Source organism: Cherax quadricarinatus, chromosome 19, assembly GCF_038502225.1.
Source record: "Cherax quadricarinatus isolate ZL_2023a chromosome 19, ASM3850222v1, whole genome shotgun sequence".
Taxonomy (NCBI): Eukaryota; Metazoa; Arthropoda; class Malacostraca; order Decapoda; family Parastacidae; genus Cherax; species Cherax quadricarinatus.
Window position 1 is genome coordinate 39,373,326 of NC_091310.1, and position 27,173 is coordinate 39,400,498.

Below are 27,173 nucleotides of genomic sequence, written 5' to 3' on the forward strand. Positions count from 1 at the left end.
TAGAATTTGGGAGAAGGTTTTCTAAGTTTTTAATACAGTAAATCTGTTGGAGTTGTTAACTTTATTAGAATAGTAAATTTGCCTGAATAAACTTGAGAGTTGCTTTACTATTTCCTTGGAGAGAAGGCCCAGCCTATACTGCTTTTTATTATTATGTTATTTATCAATTAATCTGGGCCAGCCTTTTTTATGAGCTATGGGTCATTTAACCTTTTAGAAGTTATTTGTGTGGATTATTTGGGAAGTATATATTGAAGTAATGTTGAGGAAACTTTCTTCTCCAGAATTTATGTTCTAGTTGAGATAGCTCTCTCTCATTTTGTGTGTTTAATAGCATCAAAAAGTTTTATATGAAGTATCATTATGGAGTAAAATGTATTTTTTGGGGTGGTTTTGAATGTGATTTTTGTAATGTTAATGATTAGTAAGGTAGAGTAATAGTCAATTGTAATATCTGTGATTATACCTAAATTTAGAGGTGCTGTTATGTTGGTCCAAATATGATCTAGAAGTAAAGCATCAATTCATTTGTTGAAAGTAAACAATGTTTATCAACAAAGTATTTTTCTTATACTATATCATTCAGCTTTATATTTGTCACCTTCAGTGTATTGTAATTTATCATTTTAATTTAGAATTTTAAGAGGAAATTTTAAATTAAAATGTACAGGAACTTAATATAGAGTACATATATGCAAGTAAGAAAATCCTGCAAAAAATCATTTAACATGAAACAAAACATTTTGACTTGACACTTGATGCCCAAAATGCTATGTATCTTCTTGGGAAATACAGTGAGTGAAAAAAAAAAAGCCCTTGTGTAGGCTCCAACCTAGATTAGCCAGGTGACATTCCCACAACTGCATCCCTAGACCACAATGGAACATAAGCATTAAAGCAAGAAATTTTTGCTTAATCCATCGGTTGTGATAAGTTCCTCTGTTGGCACAAATTATATTTTATTCAATATCTGGCCACACTCGAGTTTCTAGGTAAAGAATAATTCATATGACCTTTGTATCTTTTCACTGTAAACTGAGATTTCACATTTTTCCTTACAGATTGTCAAAACAGGGTATCATGAGAGTTCAAACCTGGGTTAGCCAGATAACACCCCCGACACCTGTACCCCAAGACCATACAGTTACACATGCGGGAATGTTACCCAGCTAACCCAGGTTCAAGCCCACTTGATGCTTTATTTACACAATATGTTCATGAAAAGGTGAAAGCTAATTTTCAGAAATAAATCCTAGATTTTATAGAAGGTATTTGATTACAAAACTTTTTAAAAACTTATACATTTGTAAATAGTTCACCATTAGAAACAAAGCTGAAAATATGAAACAGTAAATCTTGGTGTTCTGTAATAATTTTCCTAGAGGGGAACTGTAACTTAGTTCTGTATTGTACTTCATTTGAAAAGTTTTTTCCACATTCCCACTTTCTCTAAAGTATCATGATTTATCCTCAGTTCCATGAAAGATCCATCGTCACTCTACTACCTATTCACTACATCCACAATTAATTTCCAGTTCATAATAAAATTGTTCTGACTTAAAAAAATACTGTACTTATTACTGAACATGTGATATAACAATTTGAATTTGCTATAAATACGTATATACATTATTGTATTACAATTTAACTGTTCACTGAGTTACTTAATAGGTTCAGTGTATAAAACAGTACATTTTTTTAAACAATGGTTGTCTCCCGCTAAGGCAGGGTGACTCAAAGAAGAAAACACATTTGCCGACATTCAGTGAATGTTCTTTCTAGAAGTGTGTTGACATCACAGTCATATTACCCTTCGATTGCAGCATCTATGCCCTTCCTCCTCCAGAGTGCAGACACTGCCCTCCCCACTTCCAGGTCAAGGTTCAAGAAACCGGTCTCCCTGAATCCCATCATAAAAGTTACCCTGCTCACACTCCAATACAATGTTTATTAAAAACCACTCATCTCCATTCATTCATAGTTAATACCTTTACACAAGCCTGCTGGATCCTCAAGCCTCTTGTAGCCCCCCCTCTCTCCAACCAAGTGAGTAAGGGTATAATTCAGAGGGATGAGAGTGGTTGTTTAAGTGGTTTGAACATGTAGAAAGGAAGGTTGCAGATAGGTTGATGAAGAGGGTGTATAAATCTGAGATGGAAGGTAGAAGGGTGAGGGATACATTTATATGAAGATTTAATCCTGCGTAGATCTATGTTTTTTTACATGCTTTATGGAGAAAATCAAGGTCGGAGCGGTATGCACGCAAACGTAGATCTATGTTTGGACAGTTTAAGGGTTAATTAACCTCTGTTTCCTAACATATTAAGCTCTCTCTTTTATGGTTGTTTTTAATGTTAATATTTAAAATGAATTAATAATCGTTCATCATTCTCCATGCGTATTTTGGGACATGATTTTGAAGATGCTTATAGGTCCTAAAATAAGGCTATGCCAATCAATTATAATTTTTCTTCTGGACAATATACTCAAGTTTGCACCATTCCTATATATATAGTATGTTAGGGGAGGGAGGGATGGAGAGAGAAAAAAATGGAGAGAGAAATATTTTGAGATGCTAAATGTATTTGATGAGAAGGAAGCAATAATTTCATGCATGAGGCATGGATACATAGAATCTGTTAGGAGGTAATAGCCAAAGTGAGTATGGTGGAAGTACGTAGATGACATAGTAGGCAGGTTAAAAGGAGGTCAAGCAGTAAGGATGGATGGAATTAAGACCAAAATGCTGAAACAGGTGATGATATAGAGTGGTTTTGGAAAGGTTCACACATTTGTTTAATATACTGTCAAATACATAGTTCAAAATGCTCTTCAAAATACAATATTCCCCCTTTCTTAAGGATTGCCACAGAGCATGTATGCTTCATTCCTAAAATAAAATAATTGAACAAGAAAGTTTGTGTAAGAATTGTAGAGGAATAAGATTGTCAAGTATACTGAACAAAGTGTATGACAGAATTATTATTGAAAAAGAATTAGGAGAAAGGCAAAAAAAAAAAAAAAAAAAAAAAGAGGAGGATTGCAGAGTAAAAAATGGATTTAGGAAGGGTAGAGGATGTGTGAATCAAATGTTCACATTAAACAACATAAGTGAGCAATATTCAAAAAATAGTAAGGTGTTGTTTATTGCATTTCAAGATTTGCAAAGAAAACATATTACTGCATGGAGTGGATTGGGTAGAGATGTGGCAGGAAATACAAATAGTATATGGAATAGGTGATAGGCTATTTAAAAACTACAGTTTTTATGAGGATCGTGAAACTCATGTTAGAGTATAGAGAAGGGAAGGAAAGTATTCTTGGTAAAAGTGGGCCTTAGATAGATGTGTGATATGACTACATGTATATTTCTAGATGGAGTCATGAATTGAATGCTTCTGTTGGGAAATGGTGTATACCTGGATTAAGCTGGTTTAAAATATAATTAAACTTTTATAAAATGGGACTTGTCACTGTTGTTGTTTCTTGATGACACAGAGCTTTTGGGATATTCAGAAGTGAAGCTAAGAGGATGGTGTAGGAGCTTGGGAGGGTTAATTATAGAAAAGATATGGGAAGTAAGGTAGTTGGAATATCGAGGATATTATGAACAGAAGTACGTTGTCAGAGTGTGGTGTTGCCAATATTTTTGTATGGATGTGAAAAATAGTCCTTGAATGTTGCAGTGAGGAGCAGTTGCACATAAGAGCAACGAGGGACCTGAGGTAGCTGTATATACAACATACTGTACTTATACTTCAAAAATCTGTTCATGTTTATAATTAATTAATCAGAATAATGCATAATAAAATTACATGAATCAATTTGAAATTAAGAATATTTCTTTTCTTTTATTAAACAGTTTTTTATATATAATGAAGTCTCAGCAACCCTCCCCTATCCCCCACCCCCCTTCACACCTGGAACTCTAGGTATGTTAATTTGCCACTGTTAAGGAAGAGATTGGAGGCAGTGGAAATGTGTGAATTCATTGTGTGGTGTGAATTTCATGCAGAAAATAAATAGTGAATTGACTAGAAGACAGTGTGGAGATATGGAAAATATTTTAGGTAGCAGAAGAGGAATTGCTAAGATGGCTTAGTCATATATAAAAAGTATGGAAGACTGAGTATCCAGTAGGTATGTGTAAAGATATTAGATAAGAGTGAGGAGACAAATGGATTTTGGGACTTAACATGTTCAAGTGTGAGCAAGGTAACATTCATAAAGGGATCTGGGGAAAACCAGTTAACTGGAATTAATTTCTGGGGTGGAAAGTACAGTGCCTGAACTTTAAAATGAGTGGAGACATTGTGTTGCTGTCGATCATTGGAATTGCGATCTGTGCTCTTCTGAAAAGATATTTTTAATTATAAAATATCATAATATATATCCATTTTTATGCTGTTGCACTACTTTTTTATGGTACAAAAGTCAAAATAATTTTTTTTAGTCATGATGCTTCAGATTAGATAATATTAATTATGATTAACCAGTCATTGTAGTTAGTGAATTAAAATTTTAAATTTAATTTGTTTTATATGATTTGTTAATTGGGGATTTTACTTAAGGATATTTGCATAGAATAATGATACCCTTAATTTCTATCTGGTCGAAATGCCAGTTTATAATTTGTTCCAACTTTAGGCACTCATGTCCACCTGTACATTCATACATTAGAATTGACTATGCTGAATGATGCACTAAATTAAATAATTGAATTGTGGTACTTACATTTATTTATCTATATACAACTTTGTCCATGTGTAGTGATCTAGGTCTATAAGCTTATTGTGGTATATAGCTATCTTTGCCAGGTGTATATAATGTTTATTAATTTAAAAACTCAAGTGTATCCATCAACATAGCTGTATGGTGAATGCATCAAGAATGTCAATGTATGTAGTATGTCCCATAGTAATGAAAATTTATTGAAAGAAGGAAGAGTGCTAGATTACCAGCCAACAGTAGGATGAGGATGAATTAATAGTAATATTTATATAATTGAATTGTGACACTGTACTCACATTTTTCTCATTACTAACACTTCCTTTTAGTTGTAATACTTAATATAATTTGTTGCAATTGGATTGTGAAAAGGGCTACTGATAGTGCACAGTGGAGATTGAAGCACTATTTGTCTTTACATAAGACAAGGTACAATCCTCCATTAACATATATGATGTTTGAAAAACGTTCAGGTCGGACAATAGGACATCACCTGATCACTGACATGAAGAGATCCTGTAACTTATCTGCAGTGCTTATTACTGGGAGCCACTAATGTCAGCTGTTAGGTCAAGAACTGTTGGCCTCATCGAGAGTTGTGTTTCTGGGTATATCCACGCAGAATGCGTAGATCAATGTTTAACAATTTCATGAGCATAGATTAGGATGAATAGTGAATCTGTTCCTTTACAAGCCAGCCTGTTAAGGGACCAGTAAATGTGAAAAATGTACTAAAAATGTGCTTATTGGTTTACCATGCCAGGAAAAAAAATACAGACCTCATTTAACAAGAATGATTTAAATTATAAGTATAATTTTGAGCCATCAGCAAATAGCATTCAATATATGCATCACACTATACTCATCAAATTAGTTATAAGATAAAATAAAGGTGAGAGCAGGTTGTCTTATCCATATACAAAAAATTTACCATTAACTGAACAATAAAGTTTAATCTATAACAACTTAAAAAATAATTTAGCTTAATTACTGGTATGAATTATACTCATAAATAAGAATTAGCTATTGCGTAATTGATAATCACAGCATAAACAGAACAATAACAACAGTCTACAGTAACAATAAATTTAAATTTTAAAGAATCTGTGTGAATGTTTAGTTTGGTTCCCAAACATTAATGTTCAACTTGGCAAAGACAAGTTGCTCGTCTTGTTTTCCTTGAGATACTGAAGAAGTCAAGTACTGTACATTCCCTTACAATTAACTGCATCAAAATTATTCTAATTAAAAATGTAGTTTCATTATATAGTAATGTATAAAATTTGTGAAAACTCACATTATGACTTATTTGAAGCAAATGGTATATTATATAAGGTACTTGATTGTCTTGTCATAATGAATGACTTGCAAATTATAGTAAGAAATATTTCTGACATCCTGTAAATATATTCTTCAAAATATTGCCTATTCTTCTTCAGTGCACACAAACTGCATTAGTAATTTTATTGCCGTATTATTCTGGTATGGTACCATATATTGCAAATGAAAGGAGGAACAATTAACATTACATGCAGCGTGACATTGCAATATGAACACATCTCGAATTATATAATGGCAGTTGCTTACTGGTTAAAGAAGAGTGCTGCCTTAACATAACATTAGTGCAGTGTACCTCCCCACAGGTTCCTGTGACTATGCAACCACACCAGTCTCCAGCCCCTGTGTGGATACATGTTCCCAGGAAATGATCTGCTAGATGCTGCATAAAGGTACAAAAACCCAGAACATGATGGACAGCTACTCAGCACCGATTGGGTATTTACTGTTGCACATCGAGAGAAAGAGAGACTTGAAATTATGAATAGTACGGGAACCAATCTAATCAATCACCTGTAATTCCAGTTTTATGAAGTTTGTACTAAGCATCAACAAGGTGACTGGAGCTGTGTGAATGGCAAGAGGAAAATGCCTCGGTTTTTAATTAAGTAAAAAGAGTGATATATATGATATAGACAAGTACACAAGATGTCTGTTCCTGCTTTTACTTTATACAGTATATGAAACAAGGTGTTCACTCTATTTTTATGATGTGAAGCTTGAGCACATTACAGTTAGTAATAGGAACTCATCTCCAGTCACCCCTTCTGAATACTAATACAGCATCAGTAGTTCAAAACATGCAAAAAATTATTAAATCAAAGAATAAGGTTACACACACACTACTAATTGTCATTTCCTCAGAACTTATTTCAATGCTGACAAAACCATTAAAGACCCAAAAGAGTTTGTCTGAAGTCAAGAGTCAGTCATTAATGACCAGAATAAGGACATCATACGTACTTGAATACATTATTTAATTTTTAAATTGGTACAAATTAAACTAAATTTACCACAGTTATGGAAGAACATTTCAAACTTTAAATTAATAAATACAAAGGTAATGAAACTATAAGAAAACTTTCACAAACTCATAGCTACATCAATATAAGTTTTAGCTCCATTCTGGATCCTTGTATCAAACACACAAACACACGCATGCATCCACACATTCACACACACCTAAACATCTTTCTACGCCACACACTAGGTTATTCTCACCCTTCAGTAGTTGTGTTATAAGGCTCATTGCTCCTTAATGCAACACTTCTGGGCTTGAACTTCCACTTGTGGCACTATGAATTCCAGCATCTTCAGCCCACATGACCAAACAAAGGAAAGCTGGTTGGTCTTCCTAGTATTATGTCCTCTTTAGTTATTAGTGGCATTTTTCAAAAAATTATATTACTCTACCAATTTTGATGACAGAAATCATAATTATATAAAATTTCTTTTTAACAACTGATTTTCTACCAAAGTTTTTTCATCATTATTATACTGTATTTATAAACATTACAACTGATCTTTTTCACAATTGAATTTTTGTAGAAAAATTAATTTTTCAATTAAATTTCATCATATTCAGCCTCAGAAATTACAAATAAGTATACATGTAAACAACCGCGGGAACAGACCACCACATCATGAGTCGTCAACACACAGCCCTTCAAGGTAACTGTATGCCCAATGTTTGTCTGTGTGTGGCTGTTCTTGTCCGTAGTCACAACACACAACGATAATAAGCGTATCATCAACAATGTAGATTCCAGATATTTAGCAGGGCCTTACAAGGCTAACAGAAAGATGTGTGATGGGGGTAAGTGGGAAGGAGGAGGGAGGAAGCACTTACAGGTACCTACACTTCACACTGACAGCATCAAGGGGTGTACAGTGTCACCAGCTATTAACACCAGTTGATGTGATAAGGACTTATTACTGTTTACCTCTTGATATCAACTTCATGATGGAACAACTATCTACTCATGACAGATAGGTGTGGTATGAAAGGGCGCTACCTGGTGACCATTCCTCACATATGTGGACCACACATGAAGACACTCATGGCAACCCATAACAAGAGGTGAAATTTACTTTTATCCATACTGCACTAGTGATAATAAGGAGGGACTCTGCCACAGAAACCTTCACACCTAGCATGAAGGGTACTTAATGTTGCCTGCCCCTCACACCAACAGTCTGAGGGAGCACTCATTGCCACTCTCCCCTCATACTGAGGGCTTGAGCAGACAGTCCCCCCTCCCCATCCCTCACACTGGTCAGGGCTCCACATTAATGCTCCCTAGCTAAAAAGACTCCCGGTGAGGGTGCAGGATGGGAGGACAACAACAGATCAACAAGCACGCCCTCTTGCTCCCACGGGGTACTATGGGAGTGTGTCTACTGGCTCTTTTATACAACCACACACAAGTTCCCTCATCAACTGTTTTAACTCCTGTGTGGCTTACCTTAACTAAATAATATTTAGCTTTCTAACCAGGAGTTGCAGAAGGGCTTGAATGTGTTTTACCAAAATAAACAATTAAAGTTAGGGTGGTCAAGGTTCTCTGACCCACTGATAACATGCTATAAATGTCCATGGGTTTATACAATGTTGTTGACGAGTGAGAAGCGTAGTTAGTGCCCCCCTGGCCCAGCTGGCAGGCCATTGGTGGTGCACAGCACAGTGGCCTGAGGGGAGCGTGGCCCGGGGCGCCGCCGAGTGGACGTAATGAAGAGGGGAGATAGTGGGCCTCCCTGTCAGGATCACTTGCCCCTGTGAACCTGGCTACCTCTGATACAGAGGCTACAGTAGATGCTCACGCCACCAAATCAGGCGGGTCAGGGCCGAATAAGTTCTTGTAAGAGGCGTGCAGTCGCATGGTGTCCACGCCTGCAGGGGGTGGAGGTGGAGGAGGCAGGCCTTCATCCTGAGCTGAAACATGGCGCTGCCGAATGTCGTTGCCCCATCGGGGTGCAGGAGGTGCTGGGGGCACATCTGGAGGTAGGCCTGGAGGTGAAGGAGGTGCTAAAGGTGCTGGCGGTGGTGGGGGAAGCATGCGAGGCAGGTCAGCTGCTCCAATGCTAGCTGCAGCAGTGCCACTTGCAGAACTCACAACTGCAGCCCCAGCACCAGTACCAACACCAGATCCCGCCCCCGTCCCAGCCGCTGTTCCTACCCCAGATCCAGCACCGGACCCACTCTCAACATTGACGCAAATCACTGATGGCTCATTAACCCCATTTGCTTTGAGTCTTCTCTGCATCATCATTGAGGCACGTAAAGTTTTACGTTTCTGAAAATACACAAGTATGAAATTACAAAAACCAACTCATGTATAGCACTGTATTGTACAGTAGGTTACATTTTTCATTTTCTTATTAACTGCATATTGTATATGAAAATATGAAAGAGCAGTTTATGTACATTATACAGTATTTAACAAACCTCAACAGTCCCTCTCCACTTGTCTGCAGCATGTCGAGCAATTTCCAGGCGCTTTTGCTTGCGAATTTGATGCTTTTTATAAATTATTTCAATAATTATGAGTCCTATACCACCAACAATGCCAGCAGCAACCAGGATAAATACACCTGCCATGTTCTTGAGCCCCAGTGTTGCCGGGGCTTTCTCATCTGTGTTGCACATGTCTTCCTGGTTCTGCAGAATCCATTTGTTGTCTAACTCTTCCATGTAGCCACTCTCGTGGAACTCGAGGATGGCCAGTGTCACCCTATCTGCCCATGGAGAGTTCTTTTTTAAACCAATGCCATACCCTGAGCGGCCAAAAAGCTCCCCAGCAGTCACCAGTTCACAGTCCTGGGCTGCCTCGTACTCCAGACGTGAGCTGTCCCATATGAAAGCTTTCAACTTCCTGAAAAAAAATATATATATAAAATTACTCAAGTGAGGACTTTCAATTAAGTATACTACTGCCTTGTGACTGCAGACACCTACAATACTGCATATGGTCAGTTTTACTAATCTCTGTATCAAAAATAGCAAATTAAAAATTTTCATAAAAACTACCCAGATTTGACTGCTGTGATGGCTGCCTCTGCTGTAGGATAATTGTTTCCTTCCATAGTACGGTACATGTTGCTCAGCTCCACCTGTCGTCGGAAGTACATATCCACTGACGATCCCTTCACTGTAGCATATGTAAAGTTCTCCATGGGATTTCGTAACTGTTTAAATAAAAAAAGCAAATTTTACAGAAACATCTACTTGGTGGCAATATTCAGGGAAGCCACATATTATATTTACCTTTGATGTAGAACTCATGAAACTCTGATATAATGGACTAATAGAGAGGAGTTGGTGTACATTAAAGGAAACTGTCATGTAAATCAGAATGACAAGATTTTTTTACCATGACTGTACCATTAATGAAGAATTCTGAATTTAATAAACTAAGTCTATTGTTTCCGGACAATGTCCTGTCACAGATTTTGTTCATTAAATCTGAAATCCATTACAACGGAGTCCATTACATTGAGGTTTTAGTGCCTTTATTTTTAACAATTTACCTTCAAATACAGTGAACCCCCGGTTAACGATATTTTTTCACTCCATAAGTATGTTCAGGTGCCAGTACTGACCGAATTTATTCCCATAAGGAATATTGTGAAGTAGATTAGTCCATTTCAGACCCCCAAACATACACGTACAAACGCACTTACATAAATACACTTACATAATTGTCGCAATCTAACACAGTGTCATGATTTTTTTCCTAATACAGTAGTAATGTTGAATAGTAAACCCTCAATTTAACAAACCTAGATTTAACCCATAAACGGTCCAAATGTATATATAAGTTCTTACTGCTAGTGTCCCAAACGTATATAAACGTCTTATTTTTCCTGCCTTCAAATATGGCACGATTGGCCTGAGATGCCTTGTCAGCACAGAATGGGTCATAACACTCAGTGTGCACTGCATTAAAAAAATCTGGGACCACTTAGTACCTTGTAGGAGCACCAGTTCAAATGAACGCCAGCCAGAGCAAACAGCACGGCAAACACCTGGGATTCACTGATTTCATGTATTATTAACTCTCCTATTTTAAGAGGAAAGTGATGTTGACCCCGAGTTTAGTGACTCTGAGGTGAATGTGGCCATAAGTGGTCGAGGAAATATAAAAAAAACCTCGATAATAACCCATGTGCAACACTCTTTCAGAATGTCTTATAACCTATGCCCTAAGTAAAGAGAAACAATTCTGGAACATAATACTTGTTCAGCAGGCTGGCTGACTGGCTGGTTGGCTGGCTGGCCAGTTGGGACCTACATTATTATTATTATTATAATCAAAAAGAAGCGCTAAGCCACAAGGGCTATACAGCACTGCAGGGTAGGGAAGGAAGCGAGGGTAATGGATGGCAGAAGGGAGGAGGGATGATCAGTAGGTTATAGAAAACAGCGGGGCAGGGGATAGTACGGGGGGTAGGGGGTAGCAAGAGATTGAAGTAGAAAGGGCTGAAGGCATCAGAATTTGTGAAGTAAGTCAGTTGTTGTCAAAAAGTCAATGAGAGAGTCTGGATGAAAGGTGGGTCCATCAGCGAGAAGGGAAGGTAAAGAGAGAGCAGCAGAGCGAAGACGACGACGGAGGTAAATTCTGCGTGCTCGTTGATAAAGTGGGCAGTCCAACAGAATGTGGCTGACTGATAATGGAACTTGGCAATTCTCACAGAGAGGAGCAGGGCGCCTCTCCATGAGATATCCATGAGTAAGACGAGTATGGCCAATGCGAAGACGGGAGAGAGTAGTCTCCCAACCTCGACACTGGTGATAAGAAGATGGCCAGTAACCTATACTCGGTTTAATAGATTGAAGTTTGTTGCCGAGCATAGTAGACCAACGTTGTTGCCAACGGGTGTGAAGTTGGGAAGATATTGCAGCAAAATAGTCCGTAAATGGAATACCTCTACATGAAACTGGTAGGTCATGTACTGCTGACCGCGCAGCAGTGTCTGCCTGTTCATTGCCCTGTACGTCAACATGACCAGGGACCCAACAAAAAACAATATCTTTATGCTTGGTAAAGATGCGGCATAGCCAAAGTTGGATACGGAGGACTAAGGGGTGAGGTGTATCAAATTTCTGTATAGCCTGTAAAGCACTAAGGGAGTCTGAGACAACCACAAATGATGACACAGGCATAGATGCAATACGGGTAAGTGCTGTAAGGATGGCATACAATTCAGCAGTAAAAATATTAGCCGAAGATAGTAAATGCCCTTGTACGACGCTGTCCGGAAACACTGCTGCGAATCCTACGCCGTCAGAAGACTTAGAGCCGTCTGTGTACACAGCAATGGCATGAGAATGAGAGTGAAAGTGGTCAAGAAAATGAGAGCGGGAAGCGACCGTAGACAGTTGGGCTTTCGAGCAAGGGAGAGAGAAAGAACAGACTCGAACAGCTGGAATTTCCCAGGGGGGTAGGGAAAAGTGAGATGCTACATGTACATAGAAAGGGGCGGCGAACAAATAAAGGATGTCTACTAATATCAGTGACCATTCTATAAATGGAAGGATTGCGGAGATCATGAGAGCGTACATAGTAGCGAAGGCAATGGGCATCACGGCGATCGGATAAGGATGGAACGTTTGCTTTTGCATAGAGGCTCTCGACAGGGGAAGAGCGAAAAGCACCAAGGCATAAACGTAATCCTTGGTGATGAATGGGGTTAAGGCTAGAGAGAGTAGCAGGAGATGCCGCTGAATAGATCTGGTCATCATAATCAAGTTTCGATAAGATAAGGGTGGAATGTAGGTGAAGGAGGGTTCGACGATCAGCTCCCCATGAAAGATGAGCAAGGGTTTTAAGGAGGTCCAGCCGGCTGTGGCAAGTTGCCTTCAGAGAGGTAATGTGAGGTTTCCAGGATAACCTACGATCAAAGAGGAGGCCCAGAAACTTGACTGTATCACGTTCAGGGATACGGGAGCCATAGAGGTACAAAGGATGATCGGAGATGACAGAGCGTCTAGTGAAAGTAATTTGGTGGGTTTTAGTGCTGGAAAATTTAAACCCACGTGTGGTGGCCCAATTGGAAACACGGTCGACTGCATGCTGGAGAGAAACTGTAATAAGGTGACAGTCAGCGCCTGCACAGGCAATAGCGAAGTCATCAACATAGAGTGATGACCAAATATTTGATGGAAGATTAGAGGCCAAATCATTAATAGCAAGGAGAAAAAGTGTTGTGCTCAGAACACATCCCTGGGGGACACCTTCAGCTTGGATAAAGTCCGGGGAGAGCACATTATTAACCCGAACACGGAAATGCCTGTCAGTTAAAAAGTTCTTAAGGAAGGATGGTAGATTGCCTTGAAGGCCTAAGGAGTGGGCTTGGCCTAAAATATTATACCTCCAAGTTGTGTCATATGCCTTCTCAAGGTCAAAAAATATGGCAATAACTGAGTGGTTATTCGCAAAGGCATTACGAACATACGTATCCAAGCGTAGTAAGGGGTCTATGGTAGAACGTCCCTTACGAAAGCCATATTGACGAGTGGAGAGACTGTCGTGTGTCTCTAAATACCACACTAAACGTCTATTTACTAGGCGTTCCATCACTTTGCAAACTGCACTGGTAAGAGCAATGGGACGATAGTGGGAGGTTTCATATCCCGTAGTGCCTGGTTTGCGGAAAGGGAGAACAATGGCGGATTTCCACAGCTGTGGAAGAACTCCTTGTGACCAAATAAGATTGTAAAGGCATAATAGGACTGCAAGGGCTGACTGATGTAAATGTTGTAGCATACGAATATGAATGTCGTCGGGCCCAGCTGCCGATGATCGGCAAGCTGAGAGTGTTGCCTCCAGTTCTTGAAGTGTAAAAGGCACATTATACTGTTCTTCTCTGAGAGAAGAAAAGTCCAAGGGTGCTAACTCTCTGGCAGACTTTGAGGAAAGAAATGAGGGGCATAGATGGAGTCCCTGAGAAATACGGACCAGATGATTGCCAATTTCATTGGCAACATCTAGTGGGTTTGCTATATCAACACCGGCAACCCGCAGAACAGGAGCCGGGTCAGGAGAATATTTACCACTCAGTTTTCGTACTTTTTTCCAGGCTACACTCATAGAGGAAGCAGAGGTGATGGTGGAGACATAATCTCGCCAGCAAGTGTGTTTAGCGTCACGGATGACACGGCGAGCGATCGCACGCTTCTGCTTAAATTCAAGAAATCTCTCTGTGGTTCTATTGTACCGGTACCTGCCTCATGCAGTGCGTTTCAAACGTACTGCACGAGCACAAGCAGGAGACCACCAAGGCACGCATTTCTGAGAATGCCTGCCCGAAGTTTGGGGTATAGAATGAGAAGCTGCGGTTAAAACGGAGGACGAGAAGAGGTGTAAAAGCTCATCGATGGAGGACGAAGAAGGAACCTCTCTAAAAACAGTTAGGTGTGAGTAAAGGTTCCAATTTGCCTGATCAAATTGCCAGCGTGGGATGCGAAGAGGTGGTGAATATGAAGGGGAAGTAAGAATGATTGGGAAATGATCGCTGTCATGTAAGTCCGGAAGAACAGACCAAGTGAAGTCTAATGCGGCGGAGGAAGAGCAGACTGAGAGATCGATGCAAGAGAGAGTGTGAGTCCGAGGATCAAAATGGGTGTGAGTACCTGTATTTAAAACATGGAGGGGGTGGGTGGCAAGAAAAGCCTCTAACTGAATGCCACGGGAATCACAGTGAGACCCCCCCAGAGGAAATGGTGGGCATTAAAATCACCAAGTAACAGAATCGGTGGTGGTAATGACGAAACAAGAAAGGCAATATCCGGAATAGATAATGCCCGAGAAGGAGAGAGATATAAAGAACAGAGCGTATACCACTTATGCAAGTGGATACGGGCTGCTGTGTAATGCAGCGAAGTATGAACAAATAGCTGATGGTACGGAATATCAGTGCGTAGAAGAAGGGCACTTTCATTAAAGGTCCCATCAGGAAAAGGATCTGAAGAATACAATAAATTATAGCCTGAGATGGGAGAGATAACAGCAGAGTGTAATTTTGGTTCCTGTAAGCAAACACCAACAGGGGAAAACTGGGAGAGTAACATCTGAAGCTCACCCCGATTACCCCTGAGGCCGCGTATATTCCACTGTAAATAGGCCATGATTGGCAATGATAAAGATACCTGAAATCCGCAGGTAAGGGTTCCTACGGACTAGAGGGGTTAGAAAAGTCCACATGCGGAGGCAGTGGAAAACGTTCAACCAGCGAAGGAACGGTGCGCTGTGAAGAAAGGAGTTGCGCAGATAGAGTAGAGGAGAGAGAAGGAGCGGAGGGTGGATCAGTGTCCATTGATGGTTTGGTCTCTGCAATATATTCAGAGATTGCTTCAAGTGTTTCAGAATTCAGAGACGTCATATGGGAGACAATATTGGAAATGGTAGGGGGAGGATGAGTAAAGATTGGAACTGTAATGGACTGTACCAAGGTAGGGGGGGACGGAAGGGTGGAGGGAACTGGAGAAGCGTGGAAGGGGACAGAAGAGGCAGAAACCTGGGAGGTGGCCGAAGAGGAAGAAACTTGGGAGGGAACAGGGGAGGAAGGTACAGTACGAGGAGGAGGGTGAACCTCTACACTTGTAACAGAGCCAGTGAGAGGGGGAGAACCAGGTACAGAGACAGGGAAGGGAAAATGAGGAGGTGGAAGATGGGTAGGAGGTGTTAACGGACCTTTTTTTGACTTTTGAGAAGTAGAGGGACGATTGGGAGGAGGTGTCATATGAGATCTCGTCGCTACTGAGGCTTGTGAGAGAGAACACGAAGAAGCAAGATCAGACTGAGACGTTGAAGTAGGGACGTCTGAGCCGAGGACAGCAAAAGAATTAGCTACAGGAGTGGCTATGGGAGAGGTAACCACAGAGGTGGGTGCAGAAGATGGGATACCAGAAGTGGGGGGACGTTTTGAAACACGGGAATAAGAAACACGAGGTAGTCTCCCTTGGAGGCGGAGATGAGAAACTGCCATGGCATAAGGGAGACCTTCTGCCTCTTTGAGGTAACGGATTTCCCGCTCGTTTAAGTAGACTTGACAACGGCGAGAGTACGAAGGGTGAGCGTCATGACAATTAAAACAAGAGGGAGGTCGATTGCAAGACGTATTAGAATGGTCATCGGCACCACAGACTGAGCATTCGGCGACAGATCTGCAATATTTCGCTGGATGGCCAAATCGCCAGCAATTTCTACACTGTTGCGGTGTAGGGATCACCTTTCGAACTTGTAACCGATGTCCTGCTACATAAACTGAGGATGGGAGTTCACAGCTGTCAAAAGTTAAACGAGCAACATTGCTAGGGTATCGTCTCCGCCCGCGGGCAGGAAGAACGTAAATGTCTACCTTGAGGATTGGGAGATCTTGGAGTTCCAGCTGTTCAAGAATGTCAGTGCCACATGTCTGGAAATTTTGTTGAACTATGGTATGGGGCAGAATGATGGTACCACTACAAGAATTGAGGGAATGATGCTTTTCAATAGTTACAGGAACAGTATCGATATGGGAAAGACGAGAAAGCTCATGAGCCATGGTAGCATTCTGTACGGTGACGATGCGCATACCGCTCTTAAGAGCATGAAAAGAAATATCTTTACCAACATGGCGTAGGAGTGCCTTGCCAATACTGTGGTCAGAAAGATAGGCAGTAGAGGAAGTCGGTCGTAAAGTGAAGAATTTAGTCCATTGTGCAGTCTGAAACTGAGCGTGGAGAGGTAGTGAAGGACGTGTCGATCTTTTCTGAGAAGAACGAGAAGGTGGAGAAGTATCATCAGCAGGTAATTGTCGTTGTCGTTTAGGCATGGGACCAGAGTTGGTCCGACGTGGAACGGGCCGGCGATTCGAAAATTGCCGCACCGTAGAGGGAGAGGCCGGAAGCATAGTCAGAGGAGAGCGAAGGTCAGATAAATCGAAGGAGTCAGTCGAGGCCTCAGTACCTGAAGCAGGTGAGGAAACAGCACCGGCAAGAGGTACAGAGGCATGAGGAGTGTCCGAAGAGTGGTCCAAAGACGGGGCGGGGTCAGAACGGGGTGCGGTATCAAGAAGGGGCCCGGGGGTAGCAGGTTCATGGACTAGGGCTGCCATGGTTAGGTTACTTCTTTCTTTTTGTTTTTAAGAAAAAAAAAGAAAGAAGAAAAGAAAATAAAAATAAAAAAAAGAATAAAAAAAGGGGGGACCGGGGAGGGATAGTTCCTAGGAGGAATGAAAGGGCCAGAAATCTCCCTCCGCGCCCGAGAGGACCTCAGCACCGCAAGTAGCGCAGATGCAGCATGGAACCCGTGCCATACCCTACCCATCATGCCAGTAAACCAGCAATCCGGGATAGCAACCTCACATCTGCCGAGCTACCTCGGTGGACAAAAGAGAGGGTGGCCGGAAATCCGCCACAAAGCATACCTCCTTCGGCCACCACCCCCGGAATCCGAAAGGTGGCTTCCAGAGATACACCCTTTGCCCGAGAGACACCCAAAGCCACCCTCCGGGATACCGGAGAGGGATCAGGACATCCCCAGGCAATCCAGATTCCACGGCAAACTACGCCAACGCCAAGAACCTCAACGAAATGGGATGGACCCCGGTACCCTTTCCCCTACCTAGGAACTAGCGTGCCTGTGAAAAAAAAAAAAGGCCAAAAAGGAAGGGCAAAAGGGAGGGGTGGGGAGGAGGAGGAGGAAAGGAAAAAGGGGAGGATGGGGAGGATGGGATAGGGAACAGGGGATTGGGGGGTAATTAGGTTCGGTCTGAGGAAGTAGACCGACAGGTCTAATTCCTCAGACCAAGAGCCTCTTCATCACGCCAAGGAGCCCCCCTTGAAGAGGCTGGGACCTATAAATACTCTGTATGTATTCCAAGACAATAGTAAATGTCCACCTGTCAGTGTTCGTGACAATTTGAGTACAATTTCAGTACGTAATACTAGTGTTAACAAAGATAGGTTATGAAATGACAAGAACTACTATAAATTGTAATTATCAGAACATAAAAATTATGTAAAATAATATGAAAAATAGAAAAAAGGTATATCGGCAACACTTCTACAAACGGCAGGACTCAATGTTGCTGTCACATGAGCATCCAGTGCCAAATTCTCGGCCTCATATCTCTGTAAGTACTGACTCTAATTTTTTTTTAAACTATAACGCTCTTTATTTTCATTAAAAAAAAAAAAAAAAAAAAAAAAAAATATTCGGGGCATTGGTGAGGGGGGGGGGGGGTAGTGAACATGTATGTACGTTTGGACCGTATATGGGTTAATGAACTTTAGAAATACGGGACATAATCCACTGAATCAACTGATTCATAAACAGTGAACAAAGTCAGCTAGTTACAGAACTGTCTGTTACTGTTACCAAGCAATCTCATCTCCATCCACCACACACTCAATTACCAGCCACCTGCTCCTCCCTATTAGTCCATTAACCCTTTGACTGCCGCAACCCCCAATCCTGAGGTGTCTCCTGGTGTCGCAAAATTTAAAAAAAAAAAAAATTATTTTTTCTTGTGAAATGATAGAGAATCTTTTCCCGATTGTAATGACACCAAAAAAAACGAAATTTGATGGAAAACTGACGGAATTATGCTCTCGCGAAGTTAGCGACCTCGGCGCCGTTTACAAATCAGCGATTTCGCCCACTTTGAGCCCTATTTTGTTCCAGTCGCCCAAACTCATAGCTATTTCTTTAGAACTCCATTTTTTCTATCGATTGAGTACAAGAAACTGCCCATTTACCGATTTCAACTACCTAATAATGTGGTCAGAAATTTGCAATTTGGCCAATTTCACGAAAACTAAAAAATATGACAATTTCAAAATAAGGTCCAGAATGAACAATGCAGACATTCCTGGCTCTAAAATAACATTTTCTTTGCTCATCAGTCATGTCTCCAGGCCCCTCTGATATTACTCTTGCTTTCTATTTTGAATTTTTATTAAAACAAAAAATAGAAGACTTACTATTATGCAGACTATTGCAATACTGTAATAATTGTATAAATAACATCAACCCATTCATGACTGCATATTAGAATGGCTAGCTGGACATTTATTGGACAATGGCATCATTTGTTTACTTTTGAACATTGGCAAAAATGAAACATTTCCCCTATTTTGAGCACCATTTCAAGGTTCTTTTTATAGTAAAATCAATCAAAATCACCTCTATTTCTATAATATGTTTTCCATTCTATCAAATGAGACCAAGAAAACGAGAATACAACCATAAATACTATACGAAAATAGACCACAAAATCGGAATTTTAATTAAAAAAAACGGTCAGAGTTTTTTTTTTCTCATTATGCACTGCGTACTCCAGGATTTCTTTTATATGGTGCACACTGACCACACAGACCCATTCTCTCACATGTGAGCCTACCAGCTTTCTCCTGCTTGATTTGAAGCCGCTAGAATTTATGAGTATATATACGTCAAACACGGTACCTTTTAAGACGTATATATACGGCCACGACAGTCAAAGGGTTAAATTGAGGATTTACTCTCCTAGAAACAAGTTAACTTTTAACACACTGGTTGTACCTCATCAAGTTAGGACAACTCAAAGAGGAAAATACGTTAAATATAGCCTGATCTAAAGCTGCCTTTTATTAAGGAGCACAAACCTCCAAGGACTAAACCACTACTTCCTCATCCAAAATATGCAAGCACTGTACTTTTTACCTCCAAAATTTAAGTCCAGCTAGTGTGTTTCATAGAATCCCTTCAAATATATTATTACCATGCTCACTCCAACAGTACATAAAATCCCAGTCTCGCCTAACACACACTCATGTGCCTGGTGAATGTTCAAGCCTCTATCTCTCATCTTTTTCACACCAATGAGAGCCAACATCTTCACTTTCCCTGTGTAGAGTTACATGACTCTTAGATAAAGATATTTATTTCTTTAACCCCTTCTCCTGTATAAATTACTAAATTTAAAAAGAAAACCTTTCATTTTTCTCTTCAGATCATGCTGCCTCGGTGGGATATGGCCGGTTTGTTGAATAAAAAGATATTTATTTAGAATACATGGGAGCTACAACTGATGGGTTCACAGCTTTATTTGGTTACAGACTGGTTAGTTATAGGAACATATCATCTTTCATATTCTAAGGAAACCCCTTCAGATAAATTAATTTTAGACCTTACGAACTACTTAATACTAGTCCTAGCATGTAAATTTTGGCTTAGTGTGATAATTCGGCATGGATATTTTAGGCATATTGTAAATGATTAGGAATTACTTAAAATTAATTGAAAGTATAGACTGTTTTGGGAAGGATTATAATTAGCTAAGAGTATAGTTTATCTGAGGAAGGATTATGAAACTATTATGAAAAACAGGCAGTAAACTGACTTGCAGTAAATCAAAGACAGTCAGAGCAAGCCTTCATATACTCAGTTAGTTTTATTGCTTTTCATTTACTGAAAGATCTATGTCAGCCAATCTTCTTTTTAGGTCAGTTGCTAAAATTAATAGTGATAATATCTAGTTAGTGACTGTATAGTAAAGCACAACCTTCAATGGATACAAAGGTATATGATACCGACAAGAAGTGAAAAAAAAAAGACAGTAATAACTTTGAAAATGTTTATGGGAAACATTTCAATCCTGGGATCTTGGCCACTACAAATATGACCAAAGTCTCAGGGTCTTGGTCATATAAATATCTCCTAAGTTATTGCATTTTGTGTCTTTTTTTTTTCCACAAAATAATACAGACTGCAATGAAAAGAACATTCTGTAAGACTGACCCTAGCATCATTGATGCCTGTGAGGGAGGTCTGAGGACGATCCAACACAAGGAAGGCTGCCAGGTTTGCAGTGTACGAAGCTACGATGATCATAGCAAAGCCAGCCCACACCATCCCCAAGACACGTGCACTGAAACTACGCGGTGTACCTGCAGTGGGGCAAGACATTGTGCTATGTGGTCATTATTATGATGACTTTGGTTGGGTTACCTTAGTCAAGGGTCAGGATGAGCACTGTAGTGAAGAGTCACTACAATATAAGATGGTGAATCATTATGAGCCACTGTAGTAGCCACTGTAATACAAGATGAGGGAATCAGTATGGGCCACTGTAGTAGTCACTGTAATACAAGATGAGGGAATCAGTATGGGCCACTGTAGTAGTCACTGTAATACAAGATGAGGGAATCAGTATGGGCCACTGTAGTAGTCACTGTAATACAAGATGAGGGAATCAGTATGGGCCACTGTAGTAGTCACTGTAATACAAGATGAGGGAATCAGTATGGGCCACTGTAATGTAAGGTAAAGAAGACAGCATGGATCACTGTAATAAAAGGTGATGGGGAGTCAGCAGAAGCCACTGTAATATAAGGTGATGGGGTTAGTACAAGCAACTGTAATATATGGTGATGGGGAGTCAGCATGAGTCAGTATTCTAGAGTGAAAAGGACAATGAATTTTATTTCTATATAGAGTTAACAAAAGTTACAAATTCAGTTGATACAAAAAAGTACAAGCTATTTGTAAAGCCACAAATTATGTAAAACACTGCACAAATAACCTGCATAAATGAGAGTGAAACTTATGATGACGTTTTAGTCCAATTTGGACCATTCACAAGTCGCATGTGTAGTGTCCTGATCAAGGTATTATGCCTTTGTATTCCTTATACAGAGCACTTCAGTTGTGCTAAAACTATGATGTACCAAGACAACTTAAAATTAAAAAAATAAAAAACATACAGAAATATGTAATGTAAGGTGATGGGGGAGTTAGCATGAACTACTGTAATAAAATCATTTATAATATAAGATAATGGGGAGTCAGAATGAACTATTGTAGTAGTTACTAATATAAGGAATGAACTACTGTAGTAAAGTTACTAATATAAGGGAATGTAGAGTCAGAATGAACTACAGTAATACCTTGAATAGTACAGTTTTGAACAATACGGGTTTTGATATATGTAATATGGTTTATAAATTTAATAATATAAATTCTATTTAACCGCATTAGGCACTGATATTGGATTGCTGCTATGTAGTGGAATAGCACGATGCCAACATTAGTATTGCTCCAGACTTTGAGCAGTGAAACTGTGTAGTCTTACACAGTAACATATGCACAATTTTTTCTTTATTATATGAAGTACTGGTATCCCTTTCATATGCAGATATGAGTGGAAAGAGGAAATGCAATGATGCTGAGCATTCTAGTAAATGTAAATGGTTAACTTTAGATGAAAAACTAGAAATTATAAAACATGAAGATGGTGAATTGTATGCTGAAATAGCATGTGACAAGAAAATGAACAAAGCATCAGTATGTGCACATATAAGGAATAAAAATAAAATAAAAAGACAAGGAATGGCAACAGCATCTTACGTGTCAAAAGTGACTGTTAAAAATCGTAGTTCTGAAATGGATAATATGGAACGTCTTTTAATGTTATGGATTGAAGCCTGTAGCCATTAAGTCAGATGACAATTCAAGCTAAAGCAACAAGTCTCTATTCAATGTTTAAAAAAGAAAATATTAATGAAGAAAGTTTGTGGCAAGTCAAGGCTGGTTTTACAACTTTTAAAAGCATATGGGACTCCATAATGTTCAAATTACTGGTCAAAGTGCCAGTGCAGATAATGAGGCAGCTGCAAGATTTCCTAATGATCTAAACAAAATATTGATTGAAGAAAATGGCTACAAAGACGAGCAAAATTTTAAAGTAAACGAAACGGGTTTGTTTTGGAAAAAGATGCTGTCACACAATAATATGTTGCTGCACTGTTTCAATGATTTTGCCAGTATTGAATCCCATATTGAAACTGTTTGTGAAAACATTGTGCAGCTTGGGAAAGATCATCTCAGATTAGAAGTTCTGGATTGTGAAAATGTGTGTCAATGCACTGACTTGCATTCTGATGACCTTGATGATGCAACACTTGTGGAAATGGATCAGTAACATTTATATAAAGAAAAAGAGGAAAATCAAGAAGAAAATGCTGCACCCATGAAAGAATTCACATTGGATGAACTAACAATGTTAACTGCAAAACTAGACGATACTTGTGATTTCATAATAAATGCAGAACCAAACAGTGAATGAGGCACTGGAGTTAGGCAGGCATTACAAAATTATATTCAGTGCTACAAAGATATGTATGCTGATAAAAAGAAAAAACAAACTGTGCAAACTATGTTGTTCAACTATTTTTCAAAATAAAAATAATCTTTTTCTTTACAGTAGGTATAGCACACTGTTTATTTACAACTGTAATAAAAATCTTAGTACTACTAGTACACTGTTTATTTACAACTGTAATAAAAATTTTGAGCACTACTATTGTTTCATTTTTTTTTTTTAGCAAGTTGGCCGTCTCCCACCGAGGCAGGATGACCCAAAAAGAAAGAAAATCCCCAAAAAGAAAATACTTTCATCACTGTTTTTGCAGAGGTGCTCACAACACAACAGTTTAGAAGCATATATGTAATAAAGATACACAACATATTCCTCCAAACTGCCAATATCCCAAACCCCTCCTTTAGAGTGCAGGCATTGTACTTCCCATTTCCAGGACTCAAGTCCGGCTATATAAAAATAACTGGTTTCCCCGAATCCCTTCACTAAATATTACCCTGCTCACACTCCAACAGATCGTCAGGTCCCAAATACCATTCATCTCCATTCACTCCTATCTAACACGCTCACGCACGCTTACTGGAAGTCCAAGCCCCTCGCCCACAAAACCTCCTTTACCCCTTCCCTCCAACCTTTTTGAGGAGGACCCCTACCCCGCCTTCCTTCCCCTACAGATTTATACGCTCTCCATGTCGTTCTACTTTGATCCATTCTCTCTAAATGACCAAACCACCTCAACAACCCCTCTTCAGCCCTCTGACTAATACAGTGGAACCTCAAATATCGAACTTTCTTCGGTCCAGAAGGCTGTTCGAGTGCCTTTACCGAATGAATTTATTCCCATCAGGGATAATGTAAATTAGATTAGTCCATTTCAGACCCTCAAAAATACACTTATAAAAGCACTTACAAAAATACATTTACATAATTGGTCGTGTTGGGAGCAGTTCGATTTTTGAGGTTCCACTGTACTTTTATTAACTCCACATCTCCTAATTTCCACACTCCGAATTTTCTGCATAATATTTACACTACACATTGCCCTTAGACAGTACATCTCCACTGCCTCCAACCGCCTTCTCGCTGCAGCATTTACAACCCAAGCTTCACACCCATATAAGAGTGTTGGTACTACTATACTTTCATACATTCCCTTCTTTGCCTCCATAAATAGCATTTTTTGTCTCCACATATACCTCAACGCACCACTCGCCTTTTTTCCTTCGTCAATTCTATGATTAACCTCATCCTTCATAAATCCATTTGCTGACACGTCAACTCCCAAATATCTGAAAAAATTCGCTTCTTCCATACTCCTCCTCCCCAATTTGATATCCAATTTTTTTTATATAAATCATTTGATACCCTCATCACCTTACTCTTTTCTATGTTCACTTTCAACTTTCTACCTTTACACACACTCCCAAACTTGTCCACTAACCTTTGCAATTTTTCTTTAGAGTCTCCCATAAGCACAGTATCATCAGCAAAAAGTAACTGAGTCAATTCCCATTTTGTATTTGATTCCCCATAATTTAATCCCACCCCTCTCCCGAGCACCCTAGCATTTACGTCTTTTACAACCCCATCTATAAATATATTGAACAACCATGGTGACATTACACATCCCTGTCTAAGACCTACTTTTACCAGGAAGTAGTCTCCCTCTCTTCTACACACCCTAACCTGAGCCTCACTATCCTCATAAAAACTCTGTACAGCATTTAGTAACTTACCACTTATTCCATATACCTGCAACATCTGCCACATTGCTCCCCTATCCACTCTATCATATGCCTTTTCTAAATCCATAAATGCAATAAAAACTTCCCTAGCTTTATCTAAATACAGGTCTCCCTCAACATTCGCGAGGGTTAGGGGATCAAGAGCCTCGCGAATGTTGAAAAACCGTGAATGTTTGGTGCCCCAATATATTGTAGGGAAATATATTACAATACTGCTTCCTTAACCTGTTGAACCATGAATAATCATAAAATACATGAAAACGTCGTAAATTGTACTAAATATATACATGTCATGCTTTAATAACGTATGTTATTTAATAACATGTATGTTAATAACATGTATGTTATTAATACCACAGACTCCACCACTGCGAGTCCCTACTACCCTCCCTCCAACCCCCCCCCCCCCCCACAACTGGCAGCCAGCCCTCCCACCACTCAGTGTGGTGAGTGTTTTGTTTGTTCATTATTTGCTATTAAACTACAGAATAAATAATGTAAACTCATCCATGACTGCATATTGGAATGGCTATTAGGAAAGGTATTAGACGGTGACATCATGTGTTTACTCTTGAACACAGCAAAGAATCGAACATTTCTGCTATTGCTAATAATAATAATAATAATAATAATAATAATAATAATAATAATAATAAATACGATATAATTGAAGAAGGAAATTGTACAAAAATAGGAGGGAGTGGTTGACACATCGTCAGTGCGACTTTGTTTATGCTGGAGTGAACATTAGTCTCCCTGCTCTTCCAAACATGTTATTATTAATAACATGTATTATTATTAACATGTATGTATTTAATAACATATATGTTATAAATAATAATAGTACATAATATTAATAACATGTATGTTATTAAATACCATTGCCTCAATCACTGCCTCTACCACTCCAGTCACACTCAATCTACAAGCACCAAACACAATGAATTATTGTGAAATGTTTGGAAGAGCAGGGAGACTAATGTTCACTCCAGCATAAACAAAGTCACACTGACGATGTGTCAACCACTCCCTCGTATTTTTGTACAATTTCCTTCTTCAATTATATCATATTTATTATTATTATTATTATTATTATTATTATTATTATTATTACTATTGTTATTATTAGCTGTAGCAGAAATGTTTAATTCTTTGCAGTGTTCAAGAGTAAACACATGATGTCACTGTCTAATACCTTTCCTAATAGCCATTCCAATATGCAGTCATGAATGGGTTTACATTATTTATACTGTAGTTTAATAGCAAATAATGAACAAACAAAACACTCACCACACTGAGTGGTGGGAGGGCTGGCTGCCAGTTGCCGGGGTCGGAGGGAGGGTAGTAGGGACTCGCAGGTGGCGGGAAACTTAAATATGATTTGGCGGCTGGGAATTTGGCAGTTGGGAATTCGCGAATGTGTGAAGCACGTGAAAGTTGAAAACGTGAATGTTGAGGGAGACCTGTACTGCTCACATATATGCTTCAATGCAAACACGATCTAAACATCCCCTACTCACTCTAAAACCTCCTTGCTCATCTGCAATCCTACATTCTGTCTTACCTCTAATTCTTTCAATAATAACCCCACCGTACACTTTTCCTGGTATACACAAGTAAACTTATTCCTCTATAATTTTTACAATCTCTTTTGTCCGTCTTCCCTTTATATAAAGGGATTATACATGCTCTCCGTCAATCCCTAGGTACCTTCCCCTCTTTCATACATTTATTATTATTTTTATTTTTTATTATAACACTGGCTGATTCCCACCAAGGCAGGGTGGCCCGAAAAAGAAAAACTTTCACCATCATTCACTCCACCACTGTCTTGCCAGAAGGGTGCTTTACACTACAGTTTTTAAACTGCAACATTAACACCCCTCCTTCAGAGTGCATGCACTGTACTTCCCATCTCCAGGACTCAAGTCCGGCCTGCCGGTTTCCCTGAACCCCTTCATAAATGTTACTTTGCTCACACTCCAACAGCACGTCAAGTGCTGTTGGACATTTATTAAACAAAAATAACAACCACTCCAACACTATATCCCCCCCTGCTTTTAACATTTCTGTCATGATCCCATCAGTTCCAGCTGCTTTACCCCCTTTCATTCTACGTAATGCCTCGCACACCTCCCCCACACTCACATCCTGCTCTTCTTCACTCCTAAAAGATGGTATACCTCCCTGGCCAGTGCATGAAATTACCGCCTCCCTTTCTTCGTCAACATTTAAAAG

General features: G+C 39.5%; 1 protein-coding gene across 5 annotated transcripts in view; it reads right to left on the reverse strand.

Annotated features, from left to right (window-relative positions):
- Nucleotides 1-3,820: 3,820 nt before the first annotated feature.
- Nucleotides 3,821-27,173, reverse strand: part of LOC128688354 (glutamate [NMDA] receptor subunit 1) — a 220,393-nt gene continuing 197,040 nt past the window's right edge. For all 5 annotated transcript variants that reach the window (XM_070086694.1, XM_070086691.1, XM_070086690.1 and 2 more), the window contains 4 exons: nt 20,832-20,980; nt 10,094-10,251; nt 9,512-9,938; nt 3,821-9,359 (listed from right to left, as the gene is read on the reverse strand). In XM_070086694.1, the coding sequence (XP_069942795.1) occupies nt 8,883-9,359; nt 9,512-9,938; nt 10,094-10,251; nt 20,832-20,980 (1,211 nt within the window). In that variant the 3' untranslated portion in view covers nt 3,821-8,882. The remainder of the gene's footprint in view (nt 9,360-9,511; nt 9,939-10,093; nt 10,252-20,831; nt 20,981-27,173) is intronic.